Below are 17,383 nucleotides of genomic sequence, written 5' to 3' on the forward strand. Positions count from 1 at the left end.
ACTTCGAACTTACTAAGTAACAACCGGGCTGTGTTTGGGACAATCAGGCGATTTCAGCCTAAATAGGGGTAGTCTCGCAAAGTGATTTTATGTTCGACAAATCCCCCTCGAGAATCGAACCTTGTATCTCGGAATCGGAGCCCAACGCTTTAACCGCTAGACCACGGAGGCCCGTTTTTCCCAACCATAAATCGAACCCAAAACTACCTTCATTGACTACGACGCTAGTCATTACACCAAAAAGAAAATATCCTTAATTATCAAGTTCTTTTTTGTTGAAAAAACTTTCAGTAATTAAGTAATTAGCTTTGATCAGAAAAATGGTATTGTCTGATTTAAAGAAACCTAATGGATTAGACGTAAGTAAGGTAATCAAAACGGTAAGTGTATAAGTTGTGTACCTGTAGGTAGTAACTTTTTATTGAATCACTGAGTGAGATTTTTATGAGATTATGAAAAATATTCATTCTCACACAAATATAACGAATGTACAAATATACAACGTTTCCATCAATTTCAGATAAATATTCTCCACCATCGTTATTTAGATTACCAACAATCATGCTTTTGAATTACTCTTAAATAAACATTTACTTAATATTATTTGATTCTCTTTCAGTATTCTCATAAATCCTTGCGTTATTTATCTTTCGCCAAATTCAAACATGATTAAGCAGCGTTGCAAAGATTCTTTACACCCCTTCCTTTCTTGAAATATCCCAAGTCTATTCTTTCAGTAACAAGAAACGATTTATTTAAGTGGGGGTGAAAACACATTGCTTGTTCATTGCCCCTCTGTAAGAAGACCCCAAAAAGGGTGGAAATAATAGACAAAAAAAACACAAAATATCATCGCATTAGTGAAAGAGCAACGATTACGTAAGATAAGGAAAATTAATAGCGATGCTTCTTCTTGAAAATTATAATAAAAAAGCACACAGATAAATGAATTTTTCGCAATATACTTGGACGATGCTTAACAAAGATAAATATAAATAAAATGTAGATTATGTAGAGATGTAGAAAAACAAATTAAAGCATTTATTACGCCTTACTCGTGATTAAGTATATTTGTTTATATATTTGTTTCAGAATACGCAGTGAACAATATGTTTAAAAATAAAATATTAAACATGTTAATATTACGTACACAAAAAAATGTTATAATTTCTTCATCATAAATGAAATAGTCATTGAAATAGTACAGTATAAATAAGTAAGAATAGAATAATAGAACAAAGATAGTTTCCACCTAATGATTACAAGACTCTACCTACTAATAATGCTTTTATTGACGAAACTATGCCATATTCTTTGAATTAATATTATTATGTGACACACATTGCAGCTTTTAAAATAGTCGAGATAAAGGTCGAAATATTTATTCATGAACTGCTTAGTATTTTTCATTTATTTTTAATGGTTTCTTGATTAAGAACTGAATCTCTATCGCCGATAATCTATCTATAAAACTTTTCAACAGTGTTCAGAGACAGGTTATTTTATTAGTTCATTACAAATCCTGGCCCCGATTCCTGTGGACACCTCTTAATTTTATTTTAAGTTATAACCGTCATTTTCTTATCCGCCGAAAAGGAAAGAGACGGATGATTGACAACTGTTAATTTTAAAATAAATGAGTGAATTATAAAATAACCCGGGTGAATAAAATAAATGCTGTCAACCCAATTCTGTTTTTTTTTTTAATTTCTGTCTATAAAATTGATGTGTGTTTTATAAATTTTATGCTTGTCGATTTCCTGACCCTTTCTTTTTCAGTGGATAAGAAAATAACAGATATAACTTGAAATAAAATTAGATGGTGTGTACTGGAATCAGCACCATTATTAGGTTAAAATTATTATATATTTTATGGGCTATGTTGCCTGATTAAAATATATAAATGTCAAATGTTGGAATGTCAAACCTGAAACTTGGCTACAAAGACAACAAAATAAGCTAAAATAACCATATTCCTAGATTCAATATCAGAATCGATTGCCGATCAATATCCTTTTGTAATTTGTGGCTCCACTTAACAAGAAACAAAACTACTTATTACTTAGTACAGTAACTGCTACTTAATAAAGAAAAACATTATCCTCCTCCTTTGGCAGTCGGGTAAAAAAAAAAGTAGTTACCTATAGTAACCTACTTTTATCGTACGCTAGTAAAAATACTAAGAACCAGAGTGAATACTCGGACTCGTAGCAAAACAAAAAGTGATAGAAAAACGCACCTCTACTTGCAATTTTCGTTTTAGTTCTAAATGTAAACTTTTTACTTCAGATTTTTATTACAAAGGGATTTTCAAACACGCTTTCTTTAAGAGTAAAAGAGAATTCGTAGACGCCTAAATAAATAACGTTAGCCATATCATCTCTTTAGGGTTACCCCGTTCACGTGGTCCGCTTAGTTTACTAAGATTTGACAGGTCCGGTTTTTTACAGAAGCGACTGCTCGACCGACCTTCCAACCCGCGAAGGAAGATCCAGCCCCACAGTTGGACTACAAACCTCTGAAACGCATTTCTCGGGAATGTGGGTTTCGTCACGATGTTTTCCGTTACCGCTGAGCACGTATTAATGATTTATGATCCCAACATGAATTCGAAAACAAATTCTAAAATTATTGGTTTAGTAGACCCGTGTAGGGATTCGAACCTGCGACCTTCCAGTTACAATAAAGCTGTTGAACTGTCCCACTGGGCCACCACCACCACCGCGCCTAATATGGTAACAATACCTACGTTCAAAATTATTTATTATTACTATTATATCACAATCTTAGACAAAATAATTTAACATCAGAGTCGCCCAAGAAAATATGACATTCCATTGAAATTTCGTTATTAGGCGGCATATACAAAGTTTCTAAAAATAATCGTGATGTTTACTTGACATACTCGACTCAATTCAGCCATACGCGGACCAAACGTCAGTCGTGATACGCGGCCCGCTTACACGGTTGTCCAATCAATCATTCCAAATAACAGAACACATCTATTTTGTTTCGAACTTTTTGAACGCATATTTAAAAACAAAAAGCCGCAAGTTCTTTTGTTTTTGAACGCACTTCTCACAACAGTCGAGAGGCGGCATCATGTCTCGTTCGTTTACAAACTTTTGAACACATTTTAAGAGTAATAAAAAGGCGGGAACGACGTTTCTGAATTTATTTTGTTTTTGGTTTTGAATTTTAATTCGTTTAATTTATTGAGTTTGTGTTTGGATTTCAATGTTTGATCGATGATCAAAATGAAGACACTCAGCATTTCATTTTTGTTGGCGATAATTTCAGCGTTGTTTGTAAAAGGTGAGTTGATCTAAGTTAATAAAATAAACCTAAGTATTTTACTTTCATTTAATGTTTTGCATTTGTATAATTTGTTTTTTGTGTGTTTTCTGGATGGAAGTACGTATTATTTTTTTTTGTTTTTTATTCTGTATTTTCATACCAAAATGAATCTATATAGCTAATAATAAAGTAAGTATAATATTTTAACATTAAAGTATAAACGCCTTGAAGGAACAAAACCAAATCAAGTTGTTTAAAGGCAAATTGCAGCCAGTCTTGGTATTTGCGTTCCAATACCTATAGATAGGTATGCCTACCTACATGCAGATCAAAACGCTCACATATTTTTGTCAAAATCTGCTGTGTATTATTATGTGTGACAAAAATGTTGATGACTTTGACTTGACTTTGTAGGTAATGAACATCGTCTATAATAATTGCACCACATTGCAAAGGTCAATAAAAATATATAATTTGAATTTAGAATTAGGAATGACATTTCTCTCTCTTTTTCGCAATTATCCTATTAGGTATACCGTGATAGTTATGTATACGTTGCAACGTAATATATGCACAAGGTCAAACTTTTTGTTCGCATTTTAGTCATTTCGTAATTGTGTGTACACCGGCTGTTAACAATTAGGTCACATCTCATCACGGTCAACATAATAACGTTTTACAGTAAATAAATAGGTACTCAAAAATAAGTCGTAATGATTGCATACTAGAGTGAAATATTCATAAGAGTACCTTTAATAGCTACAAGTTTTATTGTGATGACTTGCCGTTCTGCCCATCCTAGAAGGAGTTAAAGGCGTGAATTAAATATAGATTTACATGCGATAATATTATTAGTCAAGGGGAGTTGTTTAATGATTTCATAGTATTGAAATATCTTAATATTCCAAAGTAGCTTTTGAAATGTATGAAAAATAATTTGAAAGGTTTTGAAGTAAAAGTGTTGCTTACTTCAGAAAATTCCCTCACAATTCACGATAAAAATCTAAGAAAACGGGAAGCATGTTTGTTTAAATGGAAAATAATTTCTCCTGAGAGCTCTTCGGACTCGAGCATTTCTCAAGCCGTGTTGTTTCATAACAGACGTCGTCGTAAACCTCTAATTGACTGTAATTCTTTAGGAATTGTGCAATAGAAATATGAATTCTCTAGACAATTTGGAACTGTATTTTATAATATATGTATCCATTTTACAATAGCTTCCTAGGTATTGGTTAGCTTAAATTAGGTGGAAACGTAGACAGGCACCTTTAAAATGATACACCCGACAAGTATCTATGTCTCAGTTGGCTACATGTAACCACTGTTGATATAAATGAGAGGCAAAGCTAGTAGTAACTACTTTTTTACACTTTTACTTTCTGAATATATCCTGTATTCTCACCCCTCTTTAGTTTCACCAGGGTGTTCCACTAGGGTGAGATGTTTTAGCTTCATATTGATTGGGTTTAATATGGACAAAGCGTTAGTAGGGCTTCCGCCAACCCTTTTAATCAAAATAACCTCATTTACAGAAACGACAATAAAACATCGTTGTTGCTTCATTACTTTGACCTTTATCTTTACAAATTGTACCAAAACATGAAGCTGGTTTTAGCTACATCTAAATTATGGGCTACTTTTATTACGAACGAAAGTTTTGGGTAAATAAGTGGATATAGTAACCAAAATTTAGACTAAAACGTCCGTAGGTATAGTATTTATAGTGTTTCCACTTTACTTTGTCATCCTTACCTTTTAAATGGAAAAAATAATTGCAATAGGTGAAAGAAATCGACCTGACATAATTATATCTACATAGAAAACAAGAGATTATAAAATATTTTAAGAGTTTTATCCTCCTAAGACCGAATGTTCTTTATAAATCGAAACCCCATTGTTTAACTATTGTGTCTGGAAATCTCGGTCTTAAGAGGTTAAGACTTCTACGTTATGTTGGATTTGTAACTTTGTTGATATAAACAGTAGAACAAAAACTGCGTAAACTTATCGTTGCTTTATAAAGTGAAATTCAAAACAGTTTCAATCATTTTCGTTTGTTTTACAATCGTCCTTCCTTGTTCGTGCGAACTCTATCTCGGAACGGTAATGGCGCTTGCATTTTGACAAAGGACACAATTCGAAACAATATGAATTCCCAATAACAATAACTAACAAATGCGCCATCCTAGAACTGTCTGAATATTCTCCTATATTCACATTTTCCAGTGAAACGTGGCCTGGTAAGTGAATTGTGCTATATGCTGACGTTGCGTCCCGTCCGTCATACTGCTAGTAGAAACAACCATTTATGCCTTTTGGATCTTTCACTCTGAAATAGGAAATTGAGTTGTGTGTAACTCAAAAGTGAACGATATTCCGGAGTATCAAAAAATGAACTGAATTCGCTGTAAAAATTCAACGTTGAAATTATGATTCGAGTTATGTCATGAGTAGTTCTACTGAAACCATTCAAGTTCGTGGCAATTAGAGTGCCGTTATGAGTATAGTTACGAAATAGCTTTCCAAAAAATAGACGTAAATCCAAGTGAAATACCAAGGCATTTCTCTTAAAAAGGATGCTTAATAGAATTATTTTGTAAAAATACTGTTTCCTTTTTAGGCACAGACTTACACTCACTTTTTTTATGCCGTCTAGTTTAGCGAAGCAATTTTAGTTATTTCCTACTTCCTGTCACTAATTGTGACTAACTATCTTACTTGAGTCAAATTCTGACTCACTTCGTCTTATTTCAACTCCGTCTTCTCATTTCTAGTTAAGTAATAGAGACGACTTCATGTCGTGATTTGTCTCAAGTAATTGAAGGCATCCGAATTCCATTATTATTGATTTTATTTGTCGCGTTCGCGTGACTGTTTACCTAATTTGAAGTAAAGTCATGGCCGAAAGCAAAGGCAAGTTTACAAATTTAAATGTTTATTAACATTGACCTTGAAGAATCCTAAGTTTTAATTGTCGAAACGGTTCTCTCAGTGAATGACTCTACAAAAAAGAAGTTATATTGTAACTATTAGGGAACACAGATGCCGGCATGAAACAACTATGTCGTAATGTTAAAATATATCCGCTCTTGCAACAAATAGGTGCTCAATGTTCGTTCGTTTCTCTTGTCTATTACAGAAGTCGATGTTTAAATTGTCATCATGGAACTATCACGCGATGTCCTAATCAAAATATTGGTATGTAGGGCTTCTTAGTTGATACTTTGCTTTTATAGTACGGCCACGAGCATTAATGTGTATTATACACTTTGGTACCATGTCACATTAACTTTTTTGACAAATTGAACTGTAAGTTTCACTAAATGTCAAATATGTTAGTGCGACAGAGTCCTAAAGTGGGTACATCATATATTGCTCATGACTGTACTCTTATCGTTAATGGGCTTTTTAGTATATATATATATATATATTCTATATGAACAATAATAGGTTTTCCGTTAATTCAATCTAAACTGTTTCATTCTTTTAATCTTATATAAAATAAACATGACATAAACTCATGACTCTGTGCCCAATTGGGGTAGTCAGAGGTACATCCATCGCAAGATGAATTGAATACCCAAGGTTCATATTAACCAAGCTTATTGTTAGACCGTGTTGATAGATGGTGAGCCGTATCGCCGTATCTATAAATAATGGTCGAGCCTACTATGTAATAAAATATAGTAAGAAAATAAATATAGATATATTCACTATTTTAACAATTTTCTTTAAAGCTTTACAGCTTTGACTATTGATTATCACGTCTATTTAAAAATAAGCTATTAAAACAGTACACGTTAAATCCATTAATTGAAGGTATAGATTCTTTATGATAATGATTATTTTTAAAATCAATGTTCCACCTACACATGCCTATCTACGTAGGTAACACTTTGCTCATATCGACTATATTTATATCATAACTCTACGCCCGTCGTAACAATGCATCGGTATCTACGTAGCGCGTAGACATATTATATAACTATGCATTAATGAATATTAAAAAGTAACATAATACTAGACGCGTATCAACCGTCAATTTACTGGTTCGGCCACCAGCTAGTTGAGCTTGTTAAAACATGACGCATCAGCTATGGAATTGTGCGCCATATTGGTGTCATGGTGCTACAAAATAGGACAACTTTACGTATACTGTATATCACGTATTTGGGTAAAGAATTTCATATATGTTGTAGTTGACGCATGTGAGACGTCAATAGGCTTTAGAAATGAACTTCGATCAATTTTCAAACGCTGTTTCATTTATAAAGAATAGATATTCCTATTGATATCAATAGGAATATCTATTCTTTACCAATGTTTACCAATGTGTTCCTATTGAGGAACACATTGGTAAACATTGCTATATACCAATGTGTCATGGTGCTGCCAAATAAGTAAGTTTACGTACTATAATTATCATGTATTTGGATAAAGAGTTTCTTCTATGTTGTATTTGACGGTTGTCGGACGTTAAACGCCGTTAGAAATGAACTAGGGTCAATTTTAAATGCTGTTGTTATGTTGTATAAACCTGTGATTATATTGTATGGTGTGCAATTAAGGATAGGAATATAAATATCGTCACTTACCAACAAGTGAAATTGTGGCGAAACGCGAACCTGTTGTACGTACCTAAAAAAAGACGTAAGAATTTGAATAACAGATTTCAAGATTAGATACATGGTTTATTCCTAGTTTGGTAGCAGACGTTACTAATGTTACTCTCTGTACCTTTTTGGGAAATAAATATGTTTTTTTTTATACGAATTCGGTTTCAAAAAATTTATGTATCTAAATTACACGGTAGCTCATTATGCAATACAACTAAACTAAAAATTATCTGAATAAAACATCCTCTCAATCGCGACTTATACGCGATTGCATAAATAGAAGATATATCAAATCGTTACGTTCATATACGTCCCACTGCGCCCAGGTACAGGCCTCCCGTCAATTTTGAGGAGGTATGAAGCATACTCCACCAAGGTTCTCCATTGCGCGTTGGTGGTTTTTTTTTTACTTAAATTGCGTGCATCAAGGGTTTTTGACCCATATTATCTCCAAGTTCAAGATTAAACCCGGCGACAGACATCGTATTTATTCAATTGACTAAATACGACGGTACTTCCGAAAGCAGTGAAAAATTACACAGTACGCTGAACCATGTTTATTTTCAGAATTTGTAAAATAAAAGATTTACGTAAAAGTGAACAAGAGAGACATTCGTATTATGTTCTCCTGATGTAAGTAACTTCATAATCTTATTTAAATAATTAGGTTTGGAGTTGCTCGTTTAGCTATTATGAGTAATAATGTTGTTCGCGATGGGTGTAAAAATTACCTATCCCACAAGAACCCTATGTATTTATCAAAGATAAAAAGTAGTAACCTAGTATTAATCCAGTGCATGATCTATCCTACCGTGAATATGTTTAAGTTTAAACACTAAAACCCAACTACGGAAAAATCACGCTCTAAGAAGTATTATACATTTTTATTTTTATTTATATTATTTTAGGGGTCTTGTTTATTAATGTAACGGTAATATAAAGGTAACAAGCATTATTGTTATGTTTTGTTATGTTTATGCAAGATTTGGAGATAAAACCTATCCGGAACATGTCTGAGAAGTTATGTTATCAATTCAACATAATTATCGGGTAAATACAAGTAAACCAGTAAATAAAAGCTAGTAATATATACCTCTTAAAATGTGCAAGTTAAGCCCCTTTTTTTGATACCCAAAACAATACCATTTGATTTTTTTTCGTTCTCAGTTTAAGTCATATAAAGGGCAACAAATTGAATATAGCATGACGTAACATAGCCTGTAATCACAAGACACTTCTAATGACACCTCATTTGTTGAATTCTGACAGCTGTTTTAAAAGTTAGGTGAACAGACGTGCATACACACATACATACATAGCGGTCAGATCTTTCTTTTTGCTTCGCCGCAGTCGGCTAAAAATTAGAAAAATACCTCAAAAACATACACTCGCATTAGTATTACAGATTTTTCCGTCACCTTAGTTTTATTTTTTGGCTTGTTTTGTTTTGCATAAAAACCGAATGTTCTTTTAAAATCCAAACTCCATTATTTTATTATTTTACTATTGGGTTTGGAAATCTCGCCCTTAGGAAGTCGATGTAGTCGGATGATTATGTTAAGTTTTTATTTAAGTAACAGAATGTGAATTCAACTCGTATGGCATTCACTACTCGGCCAAACAATGAAGTGCTAATGGAAGGCTATACTGTTTGACCAGTCCCATGCAAAATGTGCGCTATGCATAAATTTTAATATTTACAGAACTATTTACGTGGCCCACACGCACCTCCAAATATTATTCAAAGAAAATTATGCATTCCTTGCATATTTTATTTAGTTTTTCTTTTCTTCAGAGTTACCGTAACGTTTCGAATTTAGACTAAAACTTCGTCTTGTGCGGGACGTATTAAATAGTTCATGGTTGTACGAATTTACCCTTACCTCGCCAAATTGTTTTGTCTATACGCATGCCACGAATTTTAGTTATTAATTTACTTAATCAACTAATACATTATTTGTTCCTGGAGCTAATTTTACCCCGGTTCCCTGGAACACGCCCCAATTAAAGCGTAATACGGAACCAATATTGGCCTCCTTACCGCGGTGTTGAATAGTTTACCTAATTATAGTAAGTGCTTCGCGAGGTTTTATTCGTTTGGACACGATTATCCTGATAATCTTGGTAGTAAGTATTTGAACAAAAATTGTAGTTACTTTAACGTCTAATCCAAAGGTATTACAAAAGATTAGTACTACTTTTCCGTAAGTAGTAACACAGGAGATTCACTAAAGATTATAGCCAAATTAGTTCATGATTAACAATGACAAGATTATTTGTAAGTAAGTACCAATCAAAAACATAAATGTGTAATGACAGCCAAGTTCAATACAATGATAAATGCCTTGGTTGTTGACTTCAAAGACAAAAGAAGTGAGATCTAAATGGGTGCCAAGTTCAATGGTCAGTCCTGAATTTATTTATAAGTAATATTATAACATAAAATATCTTCTTATAACATAAGATAATGTATTGTAGCCTAAGCTCTGTCTTGGCTAGTTTTCATATATGAATTATAGCCTTCGCAAGTTCTAAACCTACAAGTATCTGTCGGTTCTTATTTTATAATTCCGAAAATTCGTATTGTTGGTAGAAACTAACGATCGAACATAATAATTCGTTGGTAGGTTTATAAAAACTAGCCAAGACAGAGCTTAGGCTACAATACATTATCTTATGTTATAAGAAGATATTTTATGTTATACTATTACTTATAAATAAATTCAGGACTGACCATTGAACTTGGCACCCATTTAGATCTCACTTCTTTTGTCGTTGAAGTCAACAACCAAGGCATTTATCATTGTATTGAACTTGGCTGTCATTACACATTTATGTTTTTGATTGGATATCATTACTTTTTTAGGTATTATTTTATCATTATTTATGATAATGATTTTACACTATTGATTTGATGTGCGGTAAATATAAAAATAATAATTAATCCCAGTTAATAATATGTAAACCGAGTATAGATACTTACTCTTAATTGTAAATAAGTAAGTAGGTATACCTAGATACTTACCTACTAAAACGGATATGCCTTAGTAGGTATCTACCTAAATAAGTGAAAAAAAATTCGGTGGTAGGTAGGTATTAAACTCGTTTAAGATTCACGTTAAGTTAAAAAAAAATAAAAAGCCAGGAAAATGGATGAGAGTTGTATTGTATGGTGGGCCAAAAGCTGACAACCTATCACCGCTAAACACAATACATGTTCCAACTTGCTTATCTACCCTTACAGTACCTACTTGTCGAATGTGGCATCAAGCTTAGTGATTCTATGATCACTTAGTACTCTGCCTACCCCGATAGGGCATGTAGGCGTGATTATAATATGTTAAGTTAATCCACATACCTACCACATAAAGATCGGTTGTCATGAGTTTTGATTACTTACTGATTCAGGTACAGGCACTAATGAAGAATGTTAACTAATTTTGATTATTAGCACTCCATACCTATTCTCTGTCCAAAATAAAAAATACTAGTGAAAGAATAACGTCGCTACGTCAATTAGTTTCCGATTTATAAGTAAAAGAAGTTGTAATCGTACGACGCAGGCCGCCGGTTACGGTGTGTGACATCATCGTACACGCTCAGTCTGACTCGCTCAGTCCGCTCACAGTCGCGCGCCCGTATCATTGATACCTAAATACTTTAAAAATATCCAATCCAAATACTAAAACCAATACTAAATCCAAATACTACATTTAAAACTTCTTGATCCTTTTCATTGCATTCTAAACTGATAAGCTGTGGTGATTCTACATTTAACCGTACATACATCACCTACTTGCTTGAACATAAACAATAGCATCATCGCCATAACTGTCTCTTGCCGATCTGAAATAAGTTCCAAATAAAAATAAATGGCCTTATGTATTTTGTAAGTAGAAAAAATACAAATAAATAAGGTTTAGTACATCTGTAACATTCAACCCACTACATCTACATCCTAAGTAGGTACCTATCCTACTTCCTACTAATATTTTAAATGCGAAAGTTTGTAAGCGTGTGTGTTTGTTATCTTTCACGAAAAAAATACTGAACGGATCTCAATGAAGTCTGAAATAACACATAATAGGTATGTACAGTTCCCGAGGGAAACGGGGGCGAAACTGCTGGCGTGCTGGCGGAAGCTAGCTTGTACCTAATAAATCAATGTATGTACCTATGTATCATTTAAATTTACTAAGAAGAGCGGTACCTACCTATACATATATTCATACTATAGCTACAAAACTATAATAGGTACCTACATATTTGTTGCCTTTAACGTAAAAAAATAATGGTAGGTTAACTTCTACTATTTGAGTTACATTCTTCCATTATCACATAAGTTGGGTACCTACCTATTGAAGAAATAGATTCTAGATTTGGTATGACTTTGTTCAATATAATAATTATTAGGGAGCGAAAATAAAATGCGTCCTTCGTCGTTACTCTATTTTATATCTCTCTATTTATTTGGCGTTGGTTAACAGCGCCATCTGTTGGTTTTTTTGGTTACTACTTTACAATTTCCTATCATAAAAAATATTGACGCAGCCAGCTAGCCAAACTAAATTGTTACAATAGGTTTGCGCTAGATGGCGCTTGTCTGTGTCTATTTTGTTTTGATAAAACAATTTAGAATAGATAAACTAGGTATTAAGCATAAGTAGTAGCATGGAAAGTTCACTCACCATTGCATTTTTATTCCTCGCGTTTCGGCGGCAACAATATCACTATTTGTTGACAAATAATGCGCAACCATTCATCCATCTAGGTAATTTAGGTAGATTATCCGATTGCCCTTTTTCGAATCCTTCATCCATTTTATTAATCGAATAATATTTACTATTATTAGGACGAAAACAACAAATACTGTGCAAGCTACTACTATAACTGCTGGCGACTTAATACCTACTTACTATGAGGGCCGCGGCCCGCGCGGCGCGTTGTGACGTCACAAGCGGTCACGTGACTGTTAGCGGGACTCGGTATTTTTCGAAACTTTGAGTGCCTATAAAATCAAAACTTCTAAGTATTTTTGAGTACAACAAAAACTAGTGTATTTGTATACATACAGGCTTTACTGAGACATCATTTCAAGCGATTTGGCATACTTAGTAATATTCTTCATTAGGTATTTTAGTTAAGTTCATAATAGAATCTAAATATTTAAAAATTGCCAGTTTTATATTTTTTCCTTTGTATTCATGTAACTACCTATCTGCATGCCAAATTTTAACTCTCTAGGTCATCTGGAACTGGGTTAGAGTTTTGATCTATAGGTCAGTCAGTCAGTCAATGATAAAAATGAGGATTTTTCGACATTAATATCTAAATAACCGTTTGAGATAAGCTTATGAAATTTAGAACACATATGTATCTCGTTAGTGTCAATATATAAGCCAAATTTGATACGTTTATGTGGAATAGTTTTTGATTTATGAGGGGGTCAAAATTGGCTCCAAATGGTTCGTGTAATATTACACACGGTGCGGCCCGCCAGTTCTGTTTCTTGAACTTGGCTGGACACGCGACCGCGTGTCTAGATAGTTAAGTATGTGAAACGGAAAATAAAAGTAATAAAATGGAATTAGGTAATTATCATTATTAAACAAATGTAATCCTGCAAATTGGTTTCTTATAGATAGAAAAAAAATGAAAAAATGCATGTACCGTCACGAGTACTAATATGTATACACTTTGTAACCATGTCACATCAACTTTTTTGACAAATTAAACCGTAAGTCTCATTTAATGTCAAATATGATAGTGCGACAGGGTTCTAAAGTGGGTACATGATATTGCCCGACTGTAAGTGCAAAGTAACTTAAAACAAATAATTATTTTGGTAACTTACAGTGTTTTAATGCTTCTATGGGAATTTATTATATTATATATAGCTACAAACCCACTGACTGACTCACTCACTCACTGACTCACTGACAGGGTTGTTCTCCCAGAAGGAGCGTCGGGGGGTGAAAATGATGTATGGGGGGTGTAATCGGGACCTCCCGGTGAGTATGGGAAAACTTCCAGATCTTGGAAAACTGCTCCGCATCAGGGAGACACCCTACAGTCTGGCGCAACTATTATACCTGGATCAATTTTTTTTTCGCAGTACCTATTTAAATCTTGGTCAAATTCTATTGTGGGTGAAAAAAAATCAAAATGGCGGAAAAACAAGATGGCCGCCATACAAAAAAATGTTTTTCCAGAAAATGTTTCGTTGGTAAAAACTGTATATGGGGTTGTAATCGGAACGTCCTGGTGAGTTTGGAAGTACTTCTCTATCTTCAGAAACTGCTCCGCATCAGGGAGACACCCTACGGCCTGGCTAAACTATCAAACATAGAACATTTTTTTTTTCACTAAACCTACTTAATTCCTGGTCAAATTCAATCGCTGGTGATAAAAAATCAAAATGGCGGAAAAACAAGATGGCCGCCATACAAAATTTTCGTTTTTCCTGAAAATGCCTCGAGGGTAAAAATGATGTATAGGAATGTGATCGGAACGTCATGTCGAGTATGAAAATACGTCTGGGTTTTCGATAGCTGCTCCGCATCAGCGAGACACCCTACGGCCTGGCAAAACTATCGCACCTGGAACTTATTTGTTTTCACGAAACCTATTTAAATCTTGGTCAAATTTTATCTCCGGTGAAAAAAAAAACAAAATTTGTTTTTCCAGAAAATGTCTCAGAGGTAAAATTGATGATCGGAACGTCATCTTGGAAAACTGCTCCGCATCAGGGAGACACCCTACGGCCTGGCAAAACTATAGCACCTAGAACTTTTTTGATTTCACGAGACCTATTTTAGTCTTGGTCAAATTCTATCGCGGTAAAAAAATGGCGGGAAAACAAGACACGCGAGCAGCTTGCTGCGAGCGAACCACGCGAAATCTAGTTACGTATATATTTATACATTCAACATCTATTCCAGAATCGGCATTGCACCATTTCTTTGAATCTCGTTTACTTAGTATTAGGCATAATAAACTAGCTAGAGTGTTCACATCACTAATTTAAGAGCCACGCTCTTATCGGTGTAGCATTCTCCATTCTTGTCTATCAAAGACCAATTCCTTCACTTCCTTATAAGACACGACGTTCGCCTTCTCTTTAATCTGTTCCATGTAAGCTATTCTTGGTTTTCCCCTTCCTCTCTTTCCTTGCAGCTTCCCTTCTTTGATGTTTTTAATAAATTCATCGTGTTTTATTAAGTGTCCAATCATTTTGCCTCTTCTGTCCTCAATAACTCTCAATGTTTGACTCTTTTCCTTTACTCTTACTAGCACTTCCACTTAGCTAGAGTGTTAAGCGTTACAAAATAGTAATTTTAACAATACTAGGTACCACAATACCACACACGAACTACACTATACGTAATTATAACAATGTTTATTTAGTATGTAAAACTATGACGCGTCAGTTATTCTTGTTTTATTTTGATGGACGCTGATTACCAAGTGGCCAATGTCAAATGTAATTTTATTGTTATGACTTGTGAATTAATTATCACATTTAGACCCCTATCTGACTAGGACACCATGGTGCGCCACCAGCATGAAATTCGGGATTCGGTTGCTGGCAACAAATTGGTTGTGCAACAAAGTAATGTACCCTTAATACTGCAACTGTATGCTGTTTACTTTACCTACATACGGTTGCGCCACCTAAATTGACAATTAATATGCATAGGAATGACCCGTCTACTGATCATTTATAATTCGTTTCGATTTATCAGTTTTTAACAGTGCACTTGTATCTGTGTGTGTCTTAAATATTGTAATAAGTACATCACAAAGTGTTTTTGTGCTATGTCCCCGCCGGGATTCGACCCCGGGGCCTCCTGATCGTGAGCCCAACGCTCAACCACTGGATCACGGAGGCCGTTAAACTTTACGGTGAAAAGGGATCATTCAGCCTAGCTATAATCTGGCATCTCAAAAATCTTATCGGCCTTATCTGTTCTATGATACAAAACTGAAAATATTGTCAGCACGTTCGATTCGGAAGAATGTGTATCTGCTTTCAGCTTTGTAATGGACCGTTTTCTCTTATAATTGGTCAGTCTATCTGTCACAGTTGTTTTCCTGCATAATAATAGCGACAAAATACAGTCACGAAAACATCATTCCATATTTATGACACACTTGACCTAAAAGCGACTTTATGAAGTCCGAAATAGTAGGTCGAACAATGATAAATGCTTTATGGCGCATTTTATTATGTTTACCTTTTTATCGATTCGGTATAAGATGACCACCCGTAGTGAGAAAGGAATAAAAGGAAGGAAGGAAGGGTGCTGTATGAATATAGCAGATAAAAACCCGATAATAACTATATCTTACTTAGAGTTCATTTTATCTACTAAAACAAATACGATTTGCATAAGTATTAAAAATGTTTGCAGGTTTGTCTTCTGACTACATAGTTTTACCTACGCTGTGCTATAGAGTCGAACAAAATATTCCTAAAGAGATATCAATTAATCAAAAACAAATGTATATTATATTATTATTGTTTTTATAGAACTTATTTGTGCTTAGAGAAACTCCGAAAGACCGCTCTTCCCGGCTTGACAAGCTCCCGTCCGAGTCAGTAATTATTTCGATTTTAAAGATCTCTAAAAATAGATTAAGGTTATTATTTTATTTTAAATTAGTATTAATTTATTTTCCACATAATTTGTACGTGTATTATGTCTATATATAATAGGTACACGTTGAATATCTTCTCTCGTCACGTAGGTCAGGTGGATAATCGTTGGTAATCTGGTTGTTTAGAGATAAGCTTACCTGTGCTTTTTGTTTTCTTTGATGTTCCTTGTGTCTGTTTTATTGTGTACTTACAAATAAATAGGTAAATAAATAAAATAAATAAATTATTATTTCTTATAAACCAGTAATTGTTGAACACACAGTTTTCTTAGGAATTACTGTAGATTCAAAACTTCAATGGGGCCCACATATTGTATCACTAGCGGGCAAGCTAAGTTCAGCAGCATATGCCGTCAGAAGGATCCGACAACTCACAGATGTACCCACTGCTAGACTTGTCTACTTCAGCTACTTCCACAGCATAATGTCTTACGGTATTTTGCTGTGGGGTCGAGCCGCTGATGTAGAAACTATTTTCATCATTCAAAAAAGAGCAGTTCGCGCTATTTATAAGCTGCGTTGTCGGGACTCTTTGAGGGAGCTGTTTAAAGAAATAAATATACTGACGGTCGCAAGTCAATATATATATGAAAACATTATGTATGTACGTAAAAACTTATCTCTCCTTCCGAGAAACTGTGAAAGGCATACTTACAATACAAGAAATAAACATAAAATTGCTATTCAAAATTCTAGATTAAGTAAATTAAATTCATCTTTTTTGGGGTTATGTATACGTTTTTACAATAAAATACCAGATAATATTTTAAATTTGTCAGAAAATAAATTTAAAGCTCACGTGAAGCTTA

General features: G+C 34.0%; 1 protein-coding gene across 6 annotated transcripts in view; it reads left to right on the top strand.

Moving 5' to 3' along the window:
- The first annotated feature begins 2,931 nt into the window (after window positions 1-2,931).
- LOC126373089 (fasciclin-2-like) overlaps window positions 2,932-17,383 on the top strand; it is a 35,939-nt gene continuing 21,487 nt past the window's right edge. For all 6 annotated transcript variants that reach the window (XM_050019080.1, XM_050019081.1, XM_050019085.1 and 3 more), the window contains exon 1: window positions 2,932-3,315. In XM_050019080.1, the coding sequence (XP_049875037.1) occupies window positions 3,249-3,315 (67 nt within the window). In that variant the 5' untranslated portion in view covers window positions 2,932-3,248. The remainder of the gene's footprint in view (window positions 3,316-17,383) is intronic.

The sequence above is a fragment of the Pectinophora gossypiella genome, chromosome 15 (genome assembly GCF_024362695.1).
Source record: "Pectinophora gossypiella chromosome 15, ilPecGoss1.1, whole genome shotgun sequence".
NCBI lineage: Eukaryota > Metazoa > Arthropoda > Insecta > Lepidoptera > Gelechiidae > Pectinophora > Pectinophora gossypiella.